General features: G+C 41.3%; 2 protein-coding genes across 2 annotated transcripts; both read right to left on the bottom strand.

Annotated features, from left to right (window-relative positions):
* Positions 1-635: 635 nt before the first annotated feature.
* On the bottom strand, positions 636-12,846 carry osbp2a (oxysterol binding protein 2a). The gene is made up of 14 exons (XM_068334925.1): positions 12,270-12,846; positions 11,882-12,087; positions 6,322-6,572; positions 6,036-6,204; positions 5,523-5,643; positions 5,377-5,443; positions 5,126-5,269; positions 4,786-5,031; positions 4,586-4,706; positions 4,327-4,430; positions 3,782-3,877; positions 3,350-3,534; positions 3,003-3,223; positions 636-2,318 (listed from the first exon to the last, which is right to left on the bottom strand). Exons 1-14 carry the CDS (start codon positions 12,428-12,430, stop codon positions 2,176-2,178), a joined length of 2,235 nt encoding a protein of 744 aa, XP_068191026.1. The 5' UTR covers positions 12,431-12,846; the 3' UTR covers positions 636-2,175.
* A 1,581-nt stretch (positions 12,847-14,427) lies between these two features.
* atp6v0a2a (ATPase H+ transporting V0 subunit a2a) lies at positions 14,428-22,460 on the bottom strand. Its single transcript, XM_068334329.1, has 20 exons — positions 21,848-22,460; positions 21,409-21,487; positions 21,105-21,202; positions 20,603-20,740; positions 20,391-20,488; positions 20,169-20,295; positions 19,913-19,995; positions 19,729-19,822; positions 19,424-19,636; positions 19,149-19,299; positions 18,890-19,029; positions 18,636-18,793; positions 18,461-18,551; positions 18,250-18,368; positions 17,936-18,146; positions 17,729-17,848; positions 17,522-17,641; positions 16,768-16,885; positions 16,379-16,550; positions 14,428-15,287 (listed from the first exon to the last, which is right to left on the bottom strand). Exons 1-20 carry the CDS (start codon positions 21,956-21,958, stop codon positions 15,185-15,187), a joined length of 2,544 nt encoding a protein of 847 aa, XP_068190430.1. The 5' UTR covers positions 21,959-22,460; the 3' UTR covers positions 14,428-15,184.
* Positions 22,461-22,915: the final 455 nt, after the last annotated feature.

A 22,915-nucleotide genomic window follows, 5' to 3' on the forward strand; every position in this document is an offset into this window, starting at 1 on the left:
AAGGGCACAGTGTAAATGAAAACCTGATTCGAGTTGACATCGCAACAAAGGGAAAGTAAACGATACAAATCGGATGTGAAGTGTTTTAAGTACTTACGGTCAACAGTCCAGAGCAATGGAGAGTGTGGAAAAGAGGTAAAGAAGCGTCTACAGGCAGGATGGAAGGGTGGAGAAAAGTGTCAGGTGTGATGTGTGATAGAAGAGTTTCAGCTAAAAAGAAAGTAAAGGTGAACAAAACTGTGGTGAGACCAGCGATGTTGCTTGGCCTAGAGACAGTGTCACTAAGGAAAAGACATGAGATAGAGCTGGAGGTAGCAGAGATGAATATGCTGAGGTTCTCTCTGGGAGTGACCAGGAAGGATAGGATCAGGAATGAGTACATCAGAGGGACAGCACATGTTAGAGGTTTTGGAGATAAAGTCAGAGAAGCCAGACTGAGATGGTTTGGACATGTCCAGAGGAGAGATAGTGGTTAGATGGAGGCAACTGATTTGCTGTGGCGACCCCTGAAAGGAAAAGCCGAAAGAAGAAGAAGTACTATATCCCATAATGCTTGGTGTTCGTTCTACGTAACTATAGGTACAATATTTCATTACAAATCATTCAATTTTATCTCAAAGGGTATGTTTCAGATGTCTTATTTATTTTACAGCATGCAAATTTTTGAGTTCAAAATTCATAAACCATACATTGTGAGATTAAACTTTAAACTTAACAACAGCATGATGAGAATTTTCTAATTTTATTAGAGAACAGAGTTGTATTTTTTTATTGTACAAGATCATTCGGCACAAAAGGTGAGTTCACAGCAGGAGTACACAAGGAGGTAACTAAGTGAATGGGTGTTTCACTGCAAAAGTGTTAAGCATACAGTTTAGGTTGTTTTGGAAACCTCTCACGTACCTTGTGTATTGACTGCAGGTAAATTTAACTTTCTTTATAACATCTTGTATTTGAGCACATGCTTATTTGTTTAATGAATATTATATACCATAATATATATTCATATGATTATTTCTCCGTATAGAGCTGAAGTCGTGACTAATGTATGTAATGTAATGTTCAATAAATTTGAAATATTTTCTTCAAGTGACTTCAATAGATGATGATATATCTTTCTAATAAGGTATTACTATTTACAGGCCATTAACAACCAGGCAGCAATACATGTTACAAAACACAGTGAATTAAATGAGAATTAAATGGGTACATTGGTCGGATTGTTGCACTTTGCCAACCTGATAAAGTATGACATTTTCAGTAAATTTACTGTAAATAAAACCAAATAATATTAACCTGAAGATTTTGAATGTATGTATATATGTATGGGTTTATCCGAGATTTTTATAATATGGAAACAATTTCAGTTTGGCTGAGATGGTTTACATGTATTCACTTTTTCATCACACAGTTAAGGCAAAAATGACAAATTGGTACTGGTTTAAATGAAAACAAAAAACAGAAAAACTTTAGCATAGTATTTCAGAAATGTCCTATTGCAGTTTCATAAAGTGTGAAGATTCTTGACATATATATATATCTAAAAGTGAGCAGTCAAAATACTGTAGATGCAGCATAGGTCACGATATCGTGAATTCCTTCAAAGATTCTCTGAAGTCCTTAATACAGGCCAAATGACAAAAATACTGGGTATTACATTTCCAGTAATGCAGCTCAGCAGTCCCACAGGCAGATGCTGCAATTCCAGTTTGTAACACAGGTTATAAGATACAACTTTAAGACCAGAGGCTAAAAAGAAACTTTCAGAGATACAGATTGTACAGATGTAAAAATCTCTAAGAAACAGAGGGATCAATAAATGAAGTCTATATTACAGTAAGAAAAAGAACTTGAGCTGAACAACCCATTCAGCCTTTAAGTTGCATCTCATCACGTTTTTCTATTGAAATATTATGTTTTTCATGTTTTTTTTCCATATGTCAATATTTAAGTCCCACTCAACAACTTACATTATGATTCAGGGTATTTTTTGAACTTAAAAAAGTGACAGTGGATGTTGGAGTTAGTTTTGTGCTTGAAATTGTTGAAATCATGCGCACACGCACACGAACACGCACACACACACACACACACACACACACACACACACACACACACACACACACACACACACACACACACACACACACACACACACACACACACACACACGTCTTAGAAGAGGTCAGGGCACTGGTTCCAGTCCTGTCTCTCTTTGGCCTCCCAGTAGCCGCCCCTATAGACATAGGTGTCTTCTCCTGTTGAATTTTCCCTCCTCTTCTCAAACCATAGCGGCTGGTAACCCTCAATGTTTCGCCCTAATGACACAGAAATCATTTTGTCTTAAGCCTTGAACATCCGTAGTTTGCCTGTCTTTCATACATGGGTGGATCCAGGAACAAAGTCAGAGATACATTGGAACAAACTGAAATCTGATCATGCGCTGGTATTTGTTAGTTTGTTCTTTGGTGGTACCTCAAACAACGATTTAACAATAGGGATGTTTCATTAATGTGGGAAGGAATGTGAGAAAAATTGATATATAGTTGGAAAAAATTATTATGTAATGTTTATATTCGATTTGAGATTTTTATGTCTGAAGTGTTTTTTATGCACAAAATGCACAAAATTCACAGAACATATTGAAGTATGTGTCTAAGTTCAAAGCTACAGAGCCAAGGCTAAACAAGAACATGGAAGATGTTGAACATATACTAGGCCCGCTATGTAAAATTGGGTCTCTTTATGATGAAAAATCCCAAATTCACCACTGTTTTCACACATTTAACACACTCTTCATGATGAATAACTGATACACAAACAGAACTCTAAATTCACCTGAGGAAATTGATGCTGAAAGCTAGAAGAAAGCCAATCTTCTGAAATTTCAGAGAAGTGAAAAGAATGACTTTGAATCTCACTGCTCAAATTCATTGCGCTACAATTTGTTGAAGTTGAAATGAAGATGCAGAATTTGAAGATTTTAATTTCCTTGTTCTCACCTTCCTCTAGAGCCTGACTAGCTTGTGTCTCCCTTCTCTTCCTCTCCAGCCTCTGACACTCCTCCAGACGCTGCTTCTGGACATTTGCTTCGTCCCACAGACCCACCTCCATGAGCCGCTGGTCTGGTCGCAGGCGACTGTCAGTTGGCGCAACACCATCTTCTAGTTCATTGAGAGTGAGAGCCAAGGAGGAGAAGAAGTGCATGTTCTCTGCATTGTCTCTGTGAGAGTGAAAAACATGAGAGATGACAAAATAAGACAAATGGGCATACATACAAAGACGGGGGCAAAATCAGCCGACAGATGAAGAGTTTGAGATATAAATGTGTTACAAAAGATTAACATACGGAAGAGGATATTTCTTCCACAAGAGTTTGGGTGGAAGGGTCTGATAAACCATCTTCTGTTTGCCTTCAGAGCCCCCACAACCTTGGCTGGTGTCCACTATTCTGGCACTCTCCATTTTATCATCCCAAGTTCCTGACATGATGTAATGAGCTGTGCCTTCTCCATCCTCCACCACTCCTGTCACCTAGAACCATAAGAGTAGATGGCGCTCTTCTTTTTTTTTTTTATACTATTATTACTACTTTTATTTCCATTTGCAGAGCTTTAAAAGGTGAATTATAATAACGCAACACAAAGTACATTTCACATATTTACACTAATAAGCACAGACCGTAAAAGATTTAATACACTTATCAACGAGAAATATTAGGCTAGAGTGATGTTCAATGTGCCCAAACAGTGATTACAAAATAAAAGCATCTGAGACTTACTTTACGGGGGACTTCCCTGGAAAAGTAGCTGTAAGGGGAGAATTTGAGATGGCAAGTGTCCTTGGTTGTGTCATTTACAATATTTATGTCCCCAGACTGCCAACAGCAACAGACAAGAAAACAAGAATGTGAGTTGAGTGGATGATGACTGAAAGTTCTTCAGTAACACAAAGTACATATTCACATCATCAGAATTATGGACTGGACCGGCAGTTAAAGGTCCAGTTTGATGAAAAATATACTTTTTTTTATGGTTTTCCAATAAAAATACCAGTTCCCGTCTACAGACACCACAGACATGACAAACAAAATCCTTTCTCACTTTTACTTAATGAACCAGGATTCAGATTTTGTGATGTCACAAAAGGGTGTGGCTAAGATAAAACAATTTGCATGAGATGATGGACATGCAATGTAATTAAAGGATTTACAGGCATCCCATAATACTTGATCCAGGTGGTGTTTTAGGTAAAAACTTCAAGACTGCAGAACCAAGAATATAATACTGGAACGTTAAAGTGGGTCAACATGTGAGAGAGGTTCACCTGCTCAATCCAAAGCTTCCCCACAATAATGTTATGGACTGTTGAATTTACTTTGCTCCAAACATAGTGGTTTCCACTTGAGTGGAACTGCAGGTGAATGGTTCCTACAGAAGACACACAAACATTGAAATTAAAATTAATTTTAATGTTTAATACTATAAAGTATTTATGGTTTAACAAATTGTATTTACACATATACAGGTGACAGTGTATGCTCATATGCATATTGTTAAATTCCTGACTTTTGCTTGTCTCTTACCTAAGGGCATGACAGAAATGTACTTCCCACGAAACTTGCTATCAATAGTGATATGTTGCCACAGGGTCCACCCTCGTTGTGACTCCACATGGTGGGCAGCAGCTGGAGGGTGATGACTGATCTAAGAGTGAACGAGGGACATTTATCTCCACAAACATCTATATATAACATCTTGGAGGATTTGAGTCTGTTTATTTTACCTGCTCGGATATAGAGCGATAGCCATACTCCTCCAGTCGGTCCAGTTCGTAGGTCTCCCCCAGCAGGGGGTTGAAAGGCTTGGCTGTTCGGTGAACTGTAGTGGAGTAAGATGAAACAGAAAAGGCAGCCACCAAGCACATTTGCTCCAGGGAGGAGTCGCAGCGAGCTGCCCGATCCAGGAGCTCGCTGTACTCCAGATCCTCAGTCAGACGCTGCAGCATCGACAGCGGCTCATTGAAGTTCACCTGCAATCACACACAGGAAAAAGCGTTATGTGAGAGGTCTTGTGAGTCCGTATTTACTCAAATTCAAAATGAGTACTGTAAGCGTTTCATTTACAGGCATGGGTATCTTGGAAAGGTCTTTGCCAATGCAGTTCTTCATGATGCTCCACAGGTTGAGGGAGTAATTTGGTTTATCAGGAATGCGACTGCGTCGTGTTCTTTGTGTTCTTTGCATGTGGTTTGTGCTGCACGTGGTCGCCTACAATAAAACCAAATACAAAGATTTAATGAATATAACGTGAGACAATTTTTTGTGTAACTGCATATAACATCTATTGTATGGGTATCATCAAGCCTGGGACCTACGTTCTCATTGTGACTCCAGTCATTGGACACTCCTCCACTAATCGTACTGTAATTATTCCCCGAGCACCTGAGAGAAAACAACATTATTCAAATCCACTTCGGGTGGATGATCTGTGATACAACTGTGACCCTTAATGGACACTCACTTGTGCTGCATGTTGACATTAGCAGTCACCGTTATGAATGCTGGAGATTCCTCCACGGCGTCGTAGAACTCTGCCTCATCATTGTCATCACTGTCATCCACCTCCTGAGACCCCTCCACCTCTATGTCATGGAGCACAGGACAAGGAAAAGGTCCAGCTATCAGCATATATACTGTACAGTAAGTAAAATATTTGATTAATTGTCATTCCCTAACTGTGTTTAGAAACTATTTTTTGTCATGAAAAATGTACGTTACTCCATAAATCTGTCACTTACAGTAGTTTCCTTTACAGGTGTTTCAAGTTGAAGCCATTTAAAATTATGTTATATGTTTCTAAAAAGCATAGAATAGGTTCTGATCAAGAAATTTGTGCTAAGAGCTTCCCAAGGATAATTATCAGACGTTTTCATCTTACACTCAAACCGAGGTCTAAAAAAATGTCTGTTATATATTTGATTTGAGTAATACTATAGTCTTAGTTGAGAGGATACGCAGACAGGATGTGTCTCACCTGCGTGGGAGGTGGGATTCTCCCTCCAGGCTCTCTCTAAGCTGTTGTGCTGTTTGGCTAACTGTTTGATGGTCTCCTCCAGGTGGTGGCGCTGTTCTCTCTCATGCTGCAGGGCCTTTCGCCACCTCCAACTCTGAGATTCTGCTATGTCCAGAAAGTCACGACAAGCCTGAGGTGTGAACACAACACACATCACAAGTCTTAAGCTGCATCCCTCTTATTTTGAGCTCACCAGTATCCCAGTTACAATACTGCATCGTCTGAGGCCGGCGTTACTTGAACTCACACGGATCATAGCATTGGAGGTGATGCGGAAACGGGTTGCTCGCTCATTAACGGTTTTCACTTTATCTCTGTTGTCAGCAGATCCCTGCAGTTCTTCAAGTTCGCTGAGGGAGCGCTGGAGGGCGGCGCCGTGCTTTCCTATCAGCTCATTACAGGTGCTCAGGTCATCCAGCTTCCTGGCCAGAGTCTTGAGCACCCCTGGGGTCAGGGCTCGGTCTTCCTGAGATTCAAGTCCTTCATCTCCAGAGTCATCTACACACAATGACAAAAAAAAGTAAAACATGACGTGAAAAGTATCTTTAAATGGTCTTACATATGAAAATATGGATATTCTCTGTGAAAGGATGATAGTAAATACAACATTGGAATATTTATTTTTCACCTGTTATGTTTAAAACACACTATTTAATTAAGAATGAGAGTGAGAGAATGTTTATGGGGCATGGAGTAGGATAATAATACTTCACACCCTGATCCCCCTCATGCCTTCCTCTTCGAGATCAGAAAGCTGTGAATGAACACTGTTGCCCTGGAAACGGAGGCCTGTGCAATCAGGAGGCTAAGGTATTTTTAGAAGAAACGAGAGAAAAAGGATGACGCACTACCCTTTCCCTCCTCACTCTCTATCTACCCTTTGTTGGCTCGAGCTGCTCCATCAGGTTTAGGCATTTGAGAGGAAGAACAAAACACTGGATTCATTCTAAACACGATAAAAGAAAAAATAATGAAAAATATTGGAAGCACTTAAACTGTAGCGTTTCTTTTTTTTTATCCTTATATTGACCTTCTTTAAGTGGAAAAAAATCATTATTGAGGCAACATTTTTTTATTTGTCTGTTTCATCAACTTGTTTATCAGAGCTAAATCACTATGATCATTATTTGTAGTAGCATCTAAAGGTAATGCATTAAAAACACATTTCCTCGTAATTTGTCCTGACACATATTAAAACCATTCCAGTCAATAAGAAATTAGAAAGTAAAGGAATTTTTTGTATTGACTAGAGAAACCATTTCTGCAATTCTACTTTAATTTCTTGTACTCAGACAATGTCATATACCGGTAATCACTACTCAGCAACGTTTTTTTTTTCATCAGAATCAGTACAACAATTGGGTTTTCTATCTTTTACATTAACTTCGGAGCTACAATCGGATTGTAACAGATGCCTATTTGAGAGTGACATGCTTTGAGTGTTCATGGACCATAAGAGAAAACAAATTTGATCAATTCGGATGGAAAAAAAACATGGGAAAATGTGGGTGTGTATTAAAAACGTATAACACATCAAGTACAAGTAAGTCAATTTGTACAAATTCTCAACCTGTCTTACAGGCACTTCATCTCTTTTTGTTTTTGGCCCTTCTTAAATCCTGGTGTCACTTCTTGATTTATTGCTGCTTGCATGAATGCCTTCGTTTTGACAATACAAAAGTAGCGTGACTTCATTCCCTGGTGAGGTCACCATTACCACAAAGGGATTTTCTTGTCAACTTATTCTGAGTCTTTGAAAAGTGTATGTGAGTAGGAGTGAGTAATCTGCCATTAGTGCACCTAAAAAGTTTTCTATCATCAGTTCAAACTTAGACAAGGCAGTCACAGACTGCAGCAACACCCCTGGATTAAAATTTTTACCCTGGCCTACTTGCATAGGTCAGAGATCTAAGTGCTCTGACCCACTGTCATAGATCATAACTAGTGCTTTGATCTATGGTCTTACTCACACTGGCTGTAGAGGCAACGATTTACTTCCTGTATTTTCACTTGGGGTAGTGGTTGTGGCATGTACTGTATGTGTGGGTGTGTTGGTGCCTGAGATTGGCTGATTGATTGCCTGATGAATATCCCCTGTGTTTGGCTGTGATTCTGCTTTGCTTGGTACAGAGAGTGTGAGGGTGTGAGGTGCGGTGCCGATATTCCTGCTGACCGCAAAGAGTAAAATACGCAAGACTGCAAGGAGTAAACGCAAATTCTGTTTTCCATCTAAGTCTAGTCAAGTCATCCTCAATCTCATAGAGTGTATGTTCTTCACTGAATGCAAATTAAATGTACACAACTGCAATGGTGCCTCATGTTTTGTCCTTGGACTCAGCCTGTCAGACAGAGCCCTGCTCTCCCTCCTCTCAGTGACTTAATTTGGGCTTTGATAGTCACAGCACTGGCCTTCTACCTCGTCTTTCTATCTTATCCGGTTCCTGAGTGTACAAAAGTTGAAATTTGACCTTGATCTAGTTTTCTCAAGGTCAAGGTCATCATCTCATTTTCATCCCCTTTGCCGCCCGAGTAATTTGTTTTTTGTGTCACCTTTCAATCTGCAAGATATTTGGTGGACTAATGGACGAAAGGACAAACGAACGGACGAACACACAAACACTGACAGTTACAAGACATTACCGCTTTGAAGCGGGATGTAACAATTCAGTTTGATATACTTTAGTAATCCTCAAAGGGGAAATTAAGAGCACACTCTAGTTAGTCCAATCAAATCACATGCATGTGTGTACAGGCCCTGGACAAACAAACACACACAGGGGGCCTGTACGCATGCAGAGGAGGTAGAGTGGCAGGCAGCTCCTTTGTGGTGTGCCCCAAATGGGCAACTTGTAAGGGGGACGGTGCCTTTCTCAAGGGTACCTCGCTCAAGGGCGCCTCGGCAGTGCTCCTGAGGTGAGCTGACACCTCCCACTGTCAGCTCACCTCCGGGTGTTTTTGTTGGTGGAAGCGGGAATCGAACCGTCGATCTCTGAACATTGGATGACCCGCTCTACCGCGCGCTCCACCACTGAGCCACTGCCGCCTGTTTTTGTAGTGCCGAGAGTTATCAATGTGAACTCAAATAACCCAGCTTTAAAATGGAACTGACTGCCTGTATTATCAATGAATGGGTCAAAACTGGTTTTCTCTACAAAACAAACAAACAAACAAACAAAAAGACTTCTTTAGTGCATGTTGACCAAATCTAGGCTGGTCAGCTGAGTGTTTATTACACTGTAGGGCAGCAAAGAAATAAAAACAATCAGGGCAAACTGGATTAACAAAGTCTCAGGAGGAGAAGATTAAAAATAAGACACTGAAAAATCCTTCAGGCATCTGTGACGGTTTCACAGGAGAAAGAATGGTTTCCTCTGTTCGTCATCGGGTTAAAACACATTCTGAATATTCTGACTCCATCTTTGTTCCAAACTTTATCTAGAAATACACTTAAAGACAATTTACACATGTAGAAAATGATACTGCGCTGGGGGATACTGACCTTATTGGCGTGGTAGTGCATTATTTTTCACACTGACCACCGATGAGTCATCGCTGAGTCATGAAAACACACCCACAGGTGGATACAGTAGGAAGCAAGTGCCAGACTTAAAGATGAGGACATGTTTGTGAAACACAGATGAAGACTGGAATATGCTAAAGTTAAATGTAGCATAACTCAGTCTGAAGTATTTCCTCCTTTGAAGCACTCCATAGATACACACACACCTCCATGTGTGTGTTTTTACCTAGATTTAATGGTTGTGGTGAGGTTGGAATTTAGTTTCACATATGAATATGTGTGTGTATTTCTATAGTATAGTACTGTATGAGATACTTGAGTGCTTCTGTCACAATTTCTAGTTTGTTAAAGAATAAGACATACAGTACAAACAGTAGATTGGTGAGAATATAAAATATATAACTGTGGTCAATTTTTTAATCAACGGAAACAATCAAAGCAGAATGTACGACAGCAACAACATGGCACAGCACGACATCTGAACAGTGGAAAAAAAAAATCTGAGGCTGTGTGAAAATGTTCACAGCTCCTTCAATCCTGTTAAGGACTTTGGCTGTAATCACCACCAATAAGGCAAAGTCCATTATAATGCAATGGTAGAAGCAGCATAAACACCTCCAATACAAGCAACAGACAACATTAATATGCATAAGGCAGGTGTGAATTAACTCAGTATCATACTGTAGCTTGATTAAAGACACACCTGTGATGAATGATTCCTGCAGCATCGTTGTTTTTGCCACTAAGATCTGGAGAAAATTCTAAAAGGCTAAAATGGCCTTTTTTTGGAGATTGACTGTTAAATAACGATCTGATGACTTTGAAAATTGTTGTAAATTTATTTTATTCCACCAAAACAAATTCTGCTCTGTGTGAAATTCAATCAGCACATCCACACAGAATACTGACACACTTATTGTACCCCATGAATACACACATTTTACAACCAGTAAAAACACACATGCACCCAAACAAACATGCAAGGACACCACCTCTATCTTTATGCTCATTCTGCTTTCACTAAAGTAATGATCAGATTACTTACAAGGTTGCACTCATTGAGGAGGCTGCACTGCCGTCTCCCTATTGTCCATTGGGTACATAGCAAAAAATGTTTTCAAGGAAAATCCTCACACCCTCTCTTCTTTTTCCTTTAGCCCTCCTTTCACCAGCATGGTGGGAGGAGTCACCGGGAAGGTCGTTTCATTCATTTCTGACTGTCGTCATACCGACGGAGACAGGAAAGGAGACAGGAGGTGGAGTGAGAGGGAGGTTGTGGATGCATGTGTGAGAGAGAGGGAGACAGAGAGAGAGAGTGGGAGGAAGGGAGAGAGAGAGAGGAGCGAGACGGAAAGAGAGAGAGAAAGACAGAACGATTCAGAGAGGAGTGAAGGGGTGAAAGAGAGAGTGAAAATGGCATGGTGGCACCCAGTACCTTAAAAAATAACTTAACCTAACATTACCTAACATAGCATACACATAGTGTAGCGTAGCATAGTATAGCACAGCATAGCATAACAACATAATAGAATAGAATAGAATAGAATAGAATAGAATAGAATAGAATAGAATAGAATAGAATAGAATAGAATAGAATATCCAGTTCCTGAGATATGTGGAATTTTTTTTACAAAAGTTGAAATTTGACCTTGACTTAGTGTTCTCCAGGTCAAGGTCATCATTTCATTTTCATCAAAAGTAATGTGCTTTTCTTTTATCTTTCTATCTGCAACGGTTGTGAAGATATTTGGTGGACGAACGGACGGACTGATGGACTGATGGACGGACGGACAAACACTGGCAATTATAATACATCACCGGTTCGCGGGATGAAATAATTATAATTGACAGGATACATTAAAAATTAATCACAACTTCACTTAGAGACTAATCAGCACATACGGATCGATGCTGCCCTCTTGTGGGGCTTATATGAATAAAGTAGGTTGAATGAAAAGACTGGTGGGCCTGAGTAGAACAACCCCTGTCTCCACTGAATGGGTCAGTGTGGAAATTGTGGAGGCCTACAAGTACCTGGGGGTGCTGACTGGACATAAGACTGGACTGGGGGGCGGCCTCTACAAGAAGGGCTAAAGCCATCTGTTTTTCCTGGGGAGGCTGAAGTCCTTTAACACAATCGTCTATCTGTCTGTACACTGGTAGGGTACACAGCTGTCCACCAGTAATTACTGGACGATTAGTAATCAGTTGAACATGACATTAAAATGTGAACACTGACATCTTAACACACTGAAACGTTTAGGTCACACAGAAGTCAAGACATCACCTGAGTGATGCATCAGTTGACAGGCATTGGCTTTGGCTTGCTGCAGGGTGGACACCCATCGCTGACACTCTCCCTCAGAGGTGGCCTTCAGGTGGTAGCTCCGGCCCCCGCTGGCTAACACAAAGTGGAGGGCGTCCCCCACCTCGATGTGTGCTGATGGTAAGGGAATGGTGCCCCGGCAGGTGTGTGCCATCTCTGCCTGAGTCCTGAGGAGACAAACAACAGACGACTACAACCACAACTAGATATGGTGGTCTTTGTTGTTGTTCGTAGAGAATTTATACATAAACAAAATATCTAGCGTACATAAATCATAGCATGAAGTGGTGCCGTTGGGGGGCCCGTTTCGGCCCGGGGCCCTCGGCAGGTTAGGACCGCCCCTGGTTACCTGTAGTAGGACAGCAGGCCGTTGCTAAGGACGAACCACCGCCGCTGGTAGCCCTTCAGGTAATTGGTCCATTTGTAGAGCCAGCCTCTGTAGGCGTCGTAAGTCGAGAGGTGGAGTCCGGGGAGAACCGGTGAGGGCAGGCACCTCCCCAGCTCGTTCATCTCCCACCCTCACGTCACTCCGGTTCGGTTCCGGATGAGCAGCTGCGCCGTTAGCTAGCCGATGTGCTGACTCAGCTGCACCGAGTCCCCCGCTAACGGCTCTAACGGCTCTAACGGTTAACGGTTAGTCCGCGTGTGGCGGTTAGAGCCGCGTCCAACCGAACTCCGAGACAGTCGGACGATTATTTAGCTTTTGTGCGAGTCATGAGCCTGATTCTGTATCATCAGCAGGGCTTTCAGCCTGGTTTTTTGTTTTTTGCCAACTGCTTCGTTCCGAACAGAAACACTATTAGTGTTATAACGTTTCCGGCTTTACGTTCCACCCAAGAATTGACGTTCCCGAACCGGTTGGAATAAAAAAAAATATAGTTCCCGAACCGGTGAACAACCGGTTACTATTATTTTGAATAACCGATTCTGTTCCAGAACTTAGTTTCGTTTTCGTTCCTGGCAAAATACGAAAAGTTTCTGGTTTTCGTTTTCGCACCATGAACCGATTCAAAGCCCTGATCATCAGGAGTCATGACGCAACAGGACGGCCGCACTTCTCCTGCCAGTGGGTGTGAGCGGAGGAGATCGTGATGACGTCATAACAGTGATGTAGCACACAGGTCCCCGTGTGACGGACAAACGTGACATCGCTGTGGAGATTCTGTTGGTGATCAGAAAATAATATTAATGTTATTATCAAGACAAAGAAAATCCTTTTAAAAACTTTCAAAACAAAATAATTTTAAAAAGACAAAGAATAACAATTCAAACACCTGAAACTAATTGTAGTCAACAATTTAAATCCAGAAAGTAGTTTTAAATTTTAGTTAAATTGATTTTTTTTTTCATATACAAAGTATGAATTCAGTACCGCAAATATAAGTTGAGAATGGATGCTGAAAAAAAAAATTCAAAGCCACCAGAGGGCACCTTATTGCTTCTGTCAGCACTTCTGTAGTAGCTTCAATTGGCATTTAATTTTTCTGGAAGAACAGCTGATTCATCATGTTCTGTTGTTTCATTGGAACTAGGGCATCAGTCCAAGATGTTATTAAAGAGCAGCCTCCGCACCCCTGTGCTGCAATAATTTTACAATAATTTTACACTTTTGTAATACAGTAAAATCAGTGATCATGTTTATAGATAATTTTATTCCAAATTGATATTTTGTAGTTTGTGTGCAGAAATATACCACCCTGATCAATTTCTCCACCTAGACTTTTTTAGCACAAGACTTTTACAATAATTTAAGATCTGTAGTAAGATCTGTAAGTTTAATTTACGTGATTATTTTTGGGTCTCCTTTAAATCAGAAATTGCAGAGATTGTCTTTTCAGTTATTTATTACATTGTTCTATTCAAAGTGTAACTACAACCAAGGCAGTCACAGACTGCAACATCCCGTGACACCCCTGAATTCAAAATTTTACCAACTTTGACCTACTTGCATAGGTCATAGATCAAAGCTAGTGCTCTGACCTACTTTCATAGATCAAAGCACTAACTTTGATCTGCGGTCTTACTCACACTGGTCTTCTCCCTCTTCTTTCTACCTTCAGTTCCTGAGTGTACAAAAGTTGAAATTTGACTTTGACCTAGTCTTCTCAAGGTCAAGGTTATCATTACATTTTCATCCCATTTGCCACCTGAGTAATGTGTTTTTTTGTTTCATCTTTCTATCTGCAACGGTTTTGAAGATATTTGGTGGACTAACGGATGGACAAACGGACGGATGGATGAACACTCGAACCCTGACAATTTACGATACATCACCACTTTGAAGTGGGATGTAATAAAGATAATTGTTTGAACAGAACTTATATCACTGGTAGAATTTCTCACAAACATGTCAAAATATTCAACAAGATCATTATTGAATTCATCACTTGATAACTACGGGAATCATGAACACAACCAGTTCATTTTTTACATTTCTTGACATTTTTATTCAACACGTCAAAAGGGTAAAATATTACTTTGTACAGACAATAAATAAATGAGTAATTATTTTATTATAACAAATGCAACAAGCAGACTCATCAAAGAAAGTCTTACAGCTTTTTGACTTATTCTGGATTACTAGGAGGTTACGCTTAAATAAATGCATTAATATGTAAATAAGCAAACAGCTAACAATTGAGGATTATTTTCATTTGGCATCATCACAGTCATCAGTGAAAACATTTCATTATACAATCATTTCTGCAAAGTGCTTTGTGGCAATCTGCCTCCCAAAAAGGGTTGTAATGTAAATTCTTTCTTTATATTCTGATGCAGGTGAAGCAGTTTTCCTAAAAAAAGGCATCTCATTTGTCATCCCATTTGAATTTCTATGGCACTACATCAGGATGCTTGATATGCTTCATTGGACTATGTGTGAACTTTACATTGCACCATATAACTTGCTTGTTTTAAACTCCATATTATAAATAAATATGCAAACAACATATTTAAATCTGGCCAACTGGTGTTACAGGTCACGTCATGTGATATCTCACAAAAAAATTTCAATCATTAACAGAACACGGAGAATTTTTAGCCTCTGTATATTCAAAGGTTTGCTGGGTACAGCAGTAAGGCAGTCAGCATGTCCGATAAGATTTAAAAAATTCATGGTGAAAAATGTTGCTACAAGAGTGAACTTCAATCTGTTGTCTTGAAGAATTGTCATCCTCGTCACAGTGTGAATTGTTTCAACTTACAGCATCCCTCAAAAACAGACAGTCTGCCCCTATTTATATGCAAACTAGCAGACTCCGATTTTTAAAGCAAGCCATCTTGTTCAAAAATGGAGGGCAGGAGGGAGAAGTCGAAGGGCGCAAACTTGACACCGGCTCCGTGGTAAAATTTATTCTGAAACTCCACCCTGTAACCAAATGAACAAACAAACAAGAGCATTTAAATGAAAACAGAAAGAGCAATCGAAACAAAATAACAGACAGAAAGCTCAGTGTGTGTTCATCATACTCAATCTTAATGTCATATTACATTCTTAAAAAGTGTTTAATTTAGTAAGTCAATAAATATTAAAAATTGTAACAATAAAATAGAAGGAAAATGCAATAATAATAAGAACAGAGCTGATAGTGATTAGATGATGTCTTACTGGTTTGAAAATCAAGGGGTTGAGTGATTTTTAAAGGAACAATGTCCTCACTTCTCTCCACCTGCTAATTTTGAATATTTTCCGTTCTTTTATAGTCTCTTCTTTTAGTAAATCAAATGTCCTTGAGTGCTTAAAGGTATAGGAAACTCATTTTAAAGTGATAAATATTTTGTTTATTATTGTGAAAAAATGAAAAAAAAAATCCTGATGTCTGACATCATCCCTGTGGTCAGGACACCTTAAAATCTGCACTGCAGCAGCAACTTCCATATCTGGCTCCCCAGCGGGGATCACGTGGGATCATAGGTCATTGGCGACACCCTTCGCTTCATCAGCCAGCACAGAAGCCTGCAGCTACAAACAGTGGAGCAGCTCAAACGATCCACTGAAACTCTTTTTAGGTCAGCACAACATGATTTGAGATGACTTTGTGATAAATAAATGTGATAATGTTGGTTTGTTACGTTGTCGCTTGTTGTGTATTTATATAACGACACTGATATGGATTCACCATGTCTACGACTGACTCACATCCGCTGTCATGGCGCACTCCGTAACTTATGATATATTGAGTCCCCATTGATCCAAAAAAAAAATAAAATGCCACCAAAACTTTTGTTTAATTATGTACTTCAAATACACACCTGGTTCATTTTGACTTTCCTGTCCCTTTAACTTTTGCTTCAAACAAAACAAGCACTTTGACGAAGACACCTTTAGATGATGTAATGCCCATTTAACTGTTATTATCTAATATTTTACAGACCAATAAATCATTGAACTAAATATGGTTGCAATCAAATCTGATATTCAGCTTCATATCACAATGCATATGAAGGATGAAGACCCACCAGTGAAGTCGTAGAGCGTGGAGAAACGCTGACAACCCTTCCATGACGAGCAGGATGGACACAGTAAGCGTGGCGAAGAGGCCGAACACGGGGACCAGAAACACAACCCCCACTCTCGTGGTGATCCTAAAACCAAGTTGCATCACCATATCCCACAACACCTCTGACAGCTCTGAAACCAATAAACCCATGTATATGTAAGATATAGTCAGAGTCAACTTAATTGTCAAATATACCATACATGCATGACATACAGCACAGACGAAATTACAGTCCTCTCAGACCCACAGGCAGTAAAAAAACACACAAACACACACTTAGAAATATTCCAAGTAAAACAGAAAGTAGAACTCAGGTCAGATCGCGCTACATTCTCTAGCTTCACTTACGGGCGTGAGCCAAACTGAGCGCCCACAGACGCAGGTAGGAGGCGGTGTTGGAGATGCAGCCCAGGCAGTATTCTATGGTGTGAATGGCCTGGTACAGGATCACATCCCCAAAGTCAAACTGCAACATGGATCCAAGAAGACACCTCAGATCATTCATACTGATAGAAATTTTATGTTTTATGTAAACGTATTTCTCATCATACATTTTAAACCACCGGTTCTTATAGATGGCATCTACCTTTTATTGTACATGCTTTATTAATTCTAGCTGCAATCTCCTCTAAAACTTATGTTACAGCAGGTTAAAAACATGACTATACAACAGTCTTGCATCATATCATCTTGTATCTTACTTGATACCGCACAGTGAAGTGAAATACAGTAATCCCTCGCTTATTCGTGTTTCAAGATGTGCAACTTCACTACATCGCAGATTTTTAGTAGGTAGTCACGTGATACCGTAAGCGCTTGCTATTGGCTGTGCGTTGCGTTCCGAGACTAACTGTTCCTCTTGCAACTTTTCTTTGATACAAGTGCTTTAAAAAAGGAAAAGGTAATACAGATAGAAGGTGGTTTAATATCAGTATGGGGAGGGTTCATAAATGTTTAAATTACCGTAAATAATAAACATTTTGTCGCTATATCGCAGAATGTCATTTTTTGCGGGTGGTCCTGGAATGCATTGATCGCAAATAATGAGGGATCACTGTATTCAATATACAGTATAAAGTCTGGATTCTGGTGGATCTGTGACCTGTTTGGGGAGAGTTTCTCTGCTGGATATTTCATCAACTCCCTCCTCGTCTTCGTCATCTTCATAGGGTGGTGCTGTGGAATTGTCATCTTCGCTTACACGCCTCACCCTCTCATAACCCTTTATCAGACAGAATTGACAGCCATGTTAAAGGGACATGCTCCAACTGGAAAACAAACTTTTATATTAACATATGTTGATGCATACTCTGCGCCTGCGGAGGCCTTTGCCCCCACGGTACAACCAATACAGGTAGAGAGGTTTCCCCAGCAGCAGCACCGGAACTGACAGCACAGCTATGACCACCAGGAAGATCTGCAGCCCAGCCTGCAGTCAAGATAACAAACCAGCATTAAAAAAACTGAAATTACATCTGCAGCTGGGAATATTTCCAACGATACCATCAGCACACACTTGTCCTGGGTAGAGCGGTGTGATATTCTTCCCCTGCATGACGAACATATTGATGAAGTGAACGAGGATGCTGGGAGCTTGGCTGGAGTCTCGCGCGCCGTATGCCAACCATTTGTAGAAAATCATGAAAACCAGGTAGCCAAAGAGACAGAGTAGGAAGAGCAGCTCGGGAACGAAGAGCAGATAGACATTGAATTTCTGTCGGAAGTGCCTAAAAGGAGAGAACAAAGTATTAGAAGGTGGTGACGAAGATGTCCCCTTTTCATAGTCAACATTGTAATTAGATCCAGGACCTTTTAGCTCAGATCACTCACAAGTAATTGAAAACGCTCAGCACCACTCCAAAGCTCATGTGGACGACCCCGATTACAACTGACATCTTCATCTTGTAGGAGTTGAGGAAGGACAGTCGGTTCACGGCCAGCTTCCAAATCTGATGGGACATTGAAGAACCCCCAAAGTAAAAGCGACACAACAGTGAGTCAAATTATATTCTGGCTGTAATGTCTGAGTGTCTTTACTCACAGGATCAATACCGAATGGATACGGTCCACCAAAAACGCCGCTGACATTCGGGTCTAACGTGAGCAAAGCGTTTGTCTGAAGGGTTTTGTTTCTGCAAAGCAAAACAGACGTCATTACAAATATATTAAAACAATGAAAACCGTTTCTGGGTGTGTGTGATTTACTGATAACTCACGTCCACTGCTGGTTGGTGAACATCGCCTTGACACTCCACCCAGAGCCAAAAATATTGAACGACTTGGAGAAGCAGTCGTTGTAAATCAGCCCAGTGTAGATGGAAAAAATCCCCATCATCAGGATGATGTAACGTCCACTAAAGAACGTGGCCCAGATCTGAGACCGACAGACACACTGCTATCAGCCGAAACTCATTTATTATTATCAGTTTGTGAATTATGGATGAGGTGAGTCACCCATCATCGTTCCTACCTCACTACCAGATCTTTTCTTCTTCTGCTTTTTTTCCCTCAGCACCATCCACAAGGCAAAGAAACTCATCACCAACCCGTGGCCAAAGTCGCCGAACATCACCGCGAAGAGAAAGGGGAAGGTGATGATGGTGTAGGGCGCTGTCAGAGGGAGGAGAATATTAATGCACATACACTTAACCTTGAAACAGGTTCAGCAGGAATACAAGTTTAGACTTTAAAGACGTTTTTATTCTTTACAAGACAGTGTGAGCTCTTACCTGGGCTTACCTCGCGATAGTCCCCGACCCCGTATGCCTCCACGATGCTCTGAAATCCACGCGTGAACTTGTTGGCTCTTAACAGGGTGGGTGGAGTGTCAGTGCTTGGAATGCGGTTCACAAAGGACGGTACGGTGGCATCACCTTTTCTCTGTAAAACAGACGACATAAAGCAGCTGCATCACTGCTATTAGGTGATAAATGTGGATGTTAACTGCCCAAACATGCACGTGAAAAAGCCACATCAAGACAATTAATGCTTTTATTTTACTCACAGAACCTTCTTCTAGTGCCCCACGCAAGTTTGCGAGGTCACTCACGGGGCACCACACCTCAGCGATCAGACACTTGTTGGTGACGTCGAAGCTGCAGAGGTTCAGGATGTGGTAGATGGCCTTCATCTTCTTCACTTGCACCACCCACATGTAGGCCGATTCCGAGGCCTTCTGCAGGACCTGCCTCAGGTAGTCCTCGGTGCGGTGCAGCACCTGCAGGAGCACAACAGTTACAGCGTTCTTAAGTGTAACAGGATGGGGGTGGGTTTACGCTTCCTGTCTGGATCATGTGGGTCAGCTCCTACGTTGTTGAGGTCTTGGATGCGAGTCCTTAAGCTGTCCAACACATCTGCCCGCTCCTCATCGTTCTCAGGGTGTGGATAAAGATGGCAGTGGTAGCTGGGGGGCAACAAAGACACAAGTGTTTGCTGGTGACGAATGACGATACAAGTACAGGAGCATAAATCTATGAAATGATAGAGTTCTTACCAATCACAGATTTTCTGAACTTTCTGTCCAATCTGGTCTCCCCAGAAAGAGATGAGAAAGACAACACTTTTGCTGATTTCACCCTGAAACAACAGATCAGTTATTATTATTACTTAGGGTTTATAAACCACTAACACCTGCAATACTGACAGGCAGGACAACAGTCTCAATCACTGTAGTCGATCTGGCAAAAAGCATCAGACTGTTCAGGCTTTGGTTGATGTCTCTCCATCATGACGAACTCAGTTTAACTCACGGTGTCAAGATCAGCCAGGTTTTCATCCACTTCTGCGTAGCTGAGGATGGTGTAACCTTTACACACTCTCCACAGCATCCGCTCAAACGCTTCCACCTTCACCCGCTGGATGAGACCAGACACAAACCTGCAGTCCAGAGAAATCCGATCAGACGTGAGCTTTATTTCCTACATAATGACGTCCTGCCATCCCGATGTAGAGGCAGTTATTTGTCTGCTCACCCCAGCTTTGCTCCAAGTCTCTGCATGCCGGTGCATCCGGTCACAGAGTCTGTCTCCATCGTGGGAAACTCTTCATACTGGGGACCAAGAGCCTCATGCTAATTATGAGAAGGAGCATGTTTGATTTATGGTAATATAATTATGACATCCTCTGCTCCTCAACATGGTTTTGCACAAAAGCCAAATGAGCAGCTGACTAGAGACGACCTTACTCTTGAGCGGCTGTGTATGAAGGTCCGTGTGATCCTCAGCATGTGTGTGTACTCCGTCAGCTCCAGGAGGTTCCTCTGCAGCTTCTCCTTGTTTCGTGCCACTTCGCTGAGCTCCATCTCCAACCTCTGAAGCTGCTCCTGAACGTCACCACACAGCAAAGTCTCTTTTCAGCTATCAGGTTCAAATGGATGGCCTGAACAACAACTTCACATTATCTTCTTACAGTGACAATCACTGCCCATCCATTTGCAGAATTTATCAGCTGTTAGTTACTTTCAAAAACAAACAAAGGTGGATGGAAAGTGATGCTAATCAGTTAAAAACTACACTTTGCTTAATTTGCACACAGGTTTGACCTAAAAGAGATCCTACAGTGTGTCAGACATAATTTGGGGACGAACCTAAAATGATTGCAGCTTTAATGAGAAGCTAAAGACAAATGAGGGAATACTATAAGGGTGGAAATATAAGGTTGTGTATATATCAACATCTTCCACTTACCATGATCTCAAGGACTTGTCTGGGGGGTGGAGCGAGCGGACTCTCATCCTCCTCCGGTACGGCGATGTTAGCCTTCTGAATCTCCCTCAGCAGGTATCCTGTCCACACGGTAAAATGCTGACGGTGAATTTCACCGATTCAAAGCGAGAACCAGTGGGATACTAGAACAAACTGCAAAGTCCAAATCTCTCAGGGACCGTCTTACAAAACATACTCAGCAAAGGGTCGCTCACTAAACCGGTGATAAATCAGGGTCTGTTCTCAGGCCGCAAACGCACAGTGAACCACTCAGGTGCTCTCTTACCCAGAATCCTCTCCATCTCCTCACATCTCTTGATTTCGCTGACAAAGCGCCGCTGGAACGAGCTGACACTTGGGTTGAGCTGAAAGCAGAGAAGCATCACAGGTCAGGCAGCTGCAGGCTGCTGCATCAGTCCATGACATCAGTGTGTGAAAACTATTTCAATCATAACTGACAGACAGACAGACAGACAGACAGACAGACAGACAGACAGACAACAGACAGACAGACAGACAGACAGACAGATAGATAGACAGATAGATGCATTATAGATGCATAGATAGATAGATAGATAGATAGATAGATAGATGCATTATAGATGCATAGATAGATAGATAGATAGATAGATAGATAGATAGATAGATAGATAGATAGATAGATAGATAGATAGATAGATAGATAGATAGATGCATTATAGATGCATAGATAGATAGATACTTACATCTCGAAATTCGACCAACCCCAGCTCTCCCAGCTCACTGATGCAGTCATATTCCGAGCCGGACTGCAGGAACAATTGCGCCAAGCACATCTCCTCACTCCGAAAGACCATGTTTGTCTCCGGCACAGACCTCCTCCTCCTCCTGCTCCGTTATGATGACTCTGTGTCCTACTGAACCTACTCAACCTGGATGAAGACACGTCCACCGGCTACACGCCAAAATAGGACATCGCAAATTTCGACCAGTCGGTGCTTGGCTTTAAGCCCCTTAATCAATTAACGCCCCCTGGGGATTATTTGTCGTCTATTAATAATGGACGGTTTCCCCTCCTTCTGACGCGTCTATTGGAGGAGCGACATGAAAACAAAGACACCAGCGGACCTCACGCACCTTTTGCATCGAGCGATCAGAGAGAAGGCGTCATTCTGGAGGCGCTTCACCTTGTACACCTGTCATTACGGGGGGGAAAACACGGAGACGCAAGGCAGGACGGACAGAAACGAGCAACGGGCAAAATAAAACACAAACCACCCACCCGGCGGGAAAACAAACGGAATAAACACGTCAAAATCACACCGGTCAGAAATAGACTCCGGCCTGGATTCGCGTTACGTCGCCCGGCAATTGACACAGATTGCGTCTCCATGTTGCCAGATACTGACGCAGAGATGAAATTGTCGTGCTGTGTTTTAGAAATGTATTGCAATTAAAATTAGTTAGAGAGATAGCGCGATACGTGAAAACACATAAATATAGACAGACTACTGTACGATTACATTTTACTTCCATGTCGACACTCCGAGTGGCCCACGCTAAGGTTTTAAAAGCTCAAATATTTTCAAACTTCGTGAACCGAAGACGTGAAAAAGAAAGCAAACACAGAAAACTACGCAAATTATAAAACTTAGCATTTTGGGAAATAAGTAATAAAAATACGTTGGGCTCTTTTTGTTTTGATTTTTCATGTGGCTCGAACATTGACATTTAAGGGGGTTAGTGTAAAACCTGGCAACCAGTGCATCATCTCGTGTTCCTTCACTGAAAGCGGGCCGACCATCTGCTCTTCT

The sequence above is a fragment of the Antennarius striatus genome, chromosome 15 (genome assembly GCF_040054535.1).
Source record: "Antennarius striatus isolate MH-2024 chromosome 15, ASM4005453v1, whole genome shotgun sequence".
NCBI lineage: Eukaryota > Metazoa > Chordata > Actinopteri > Lophiiformes > Antennariidae > Antennarius > Antennarius striatus.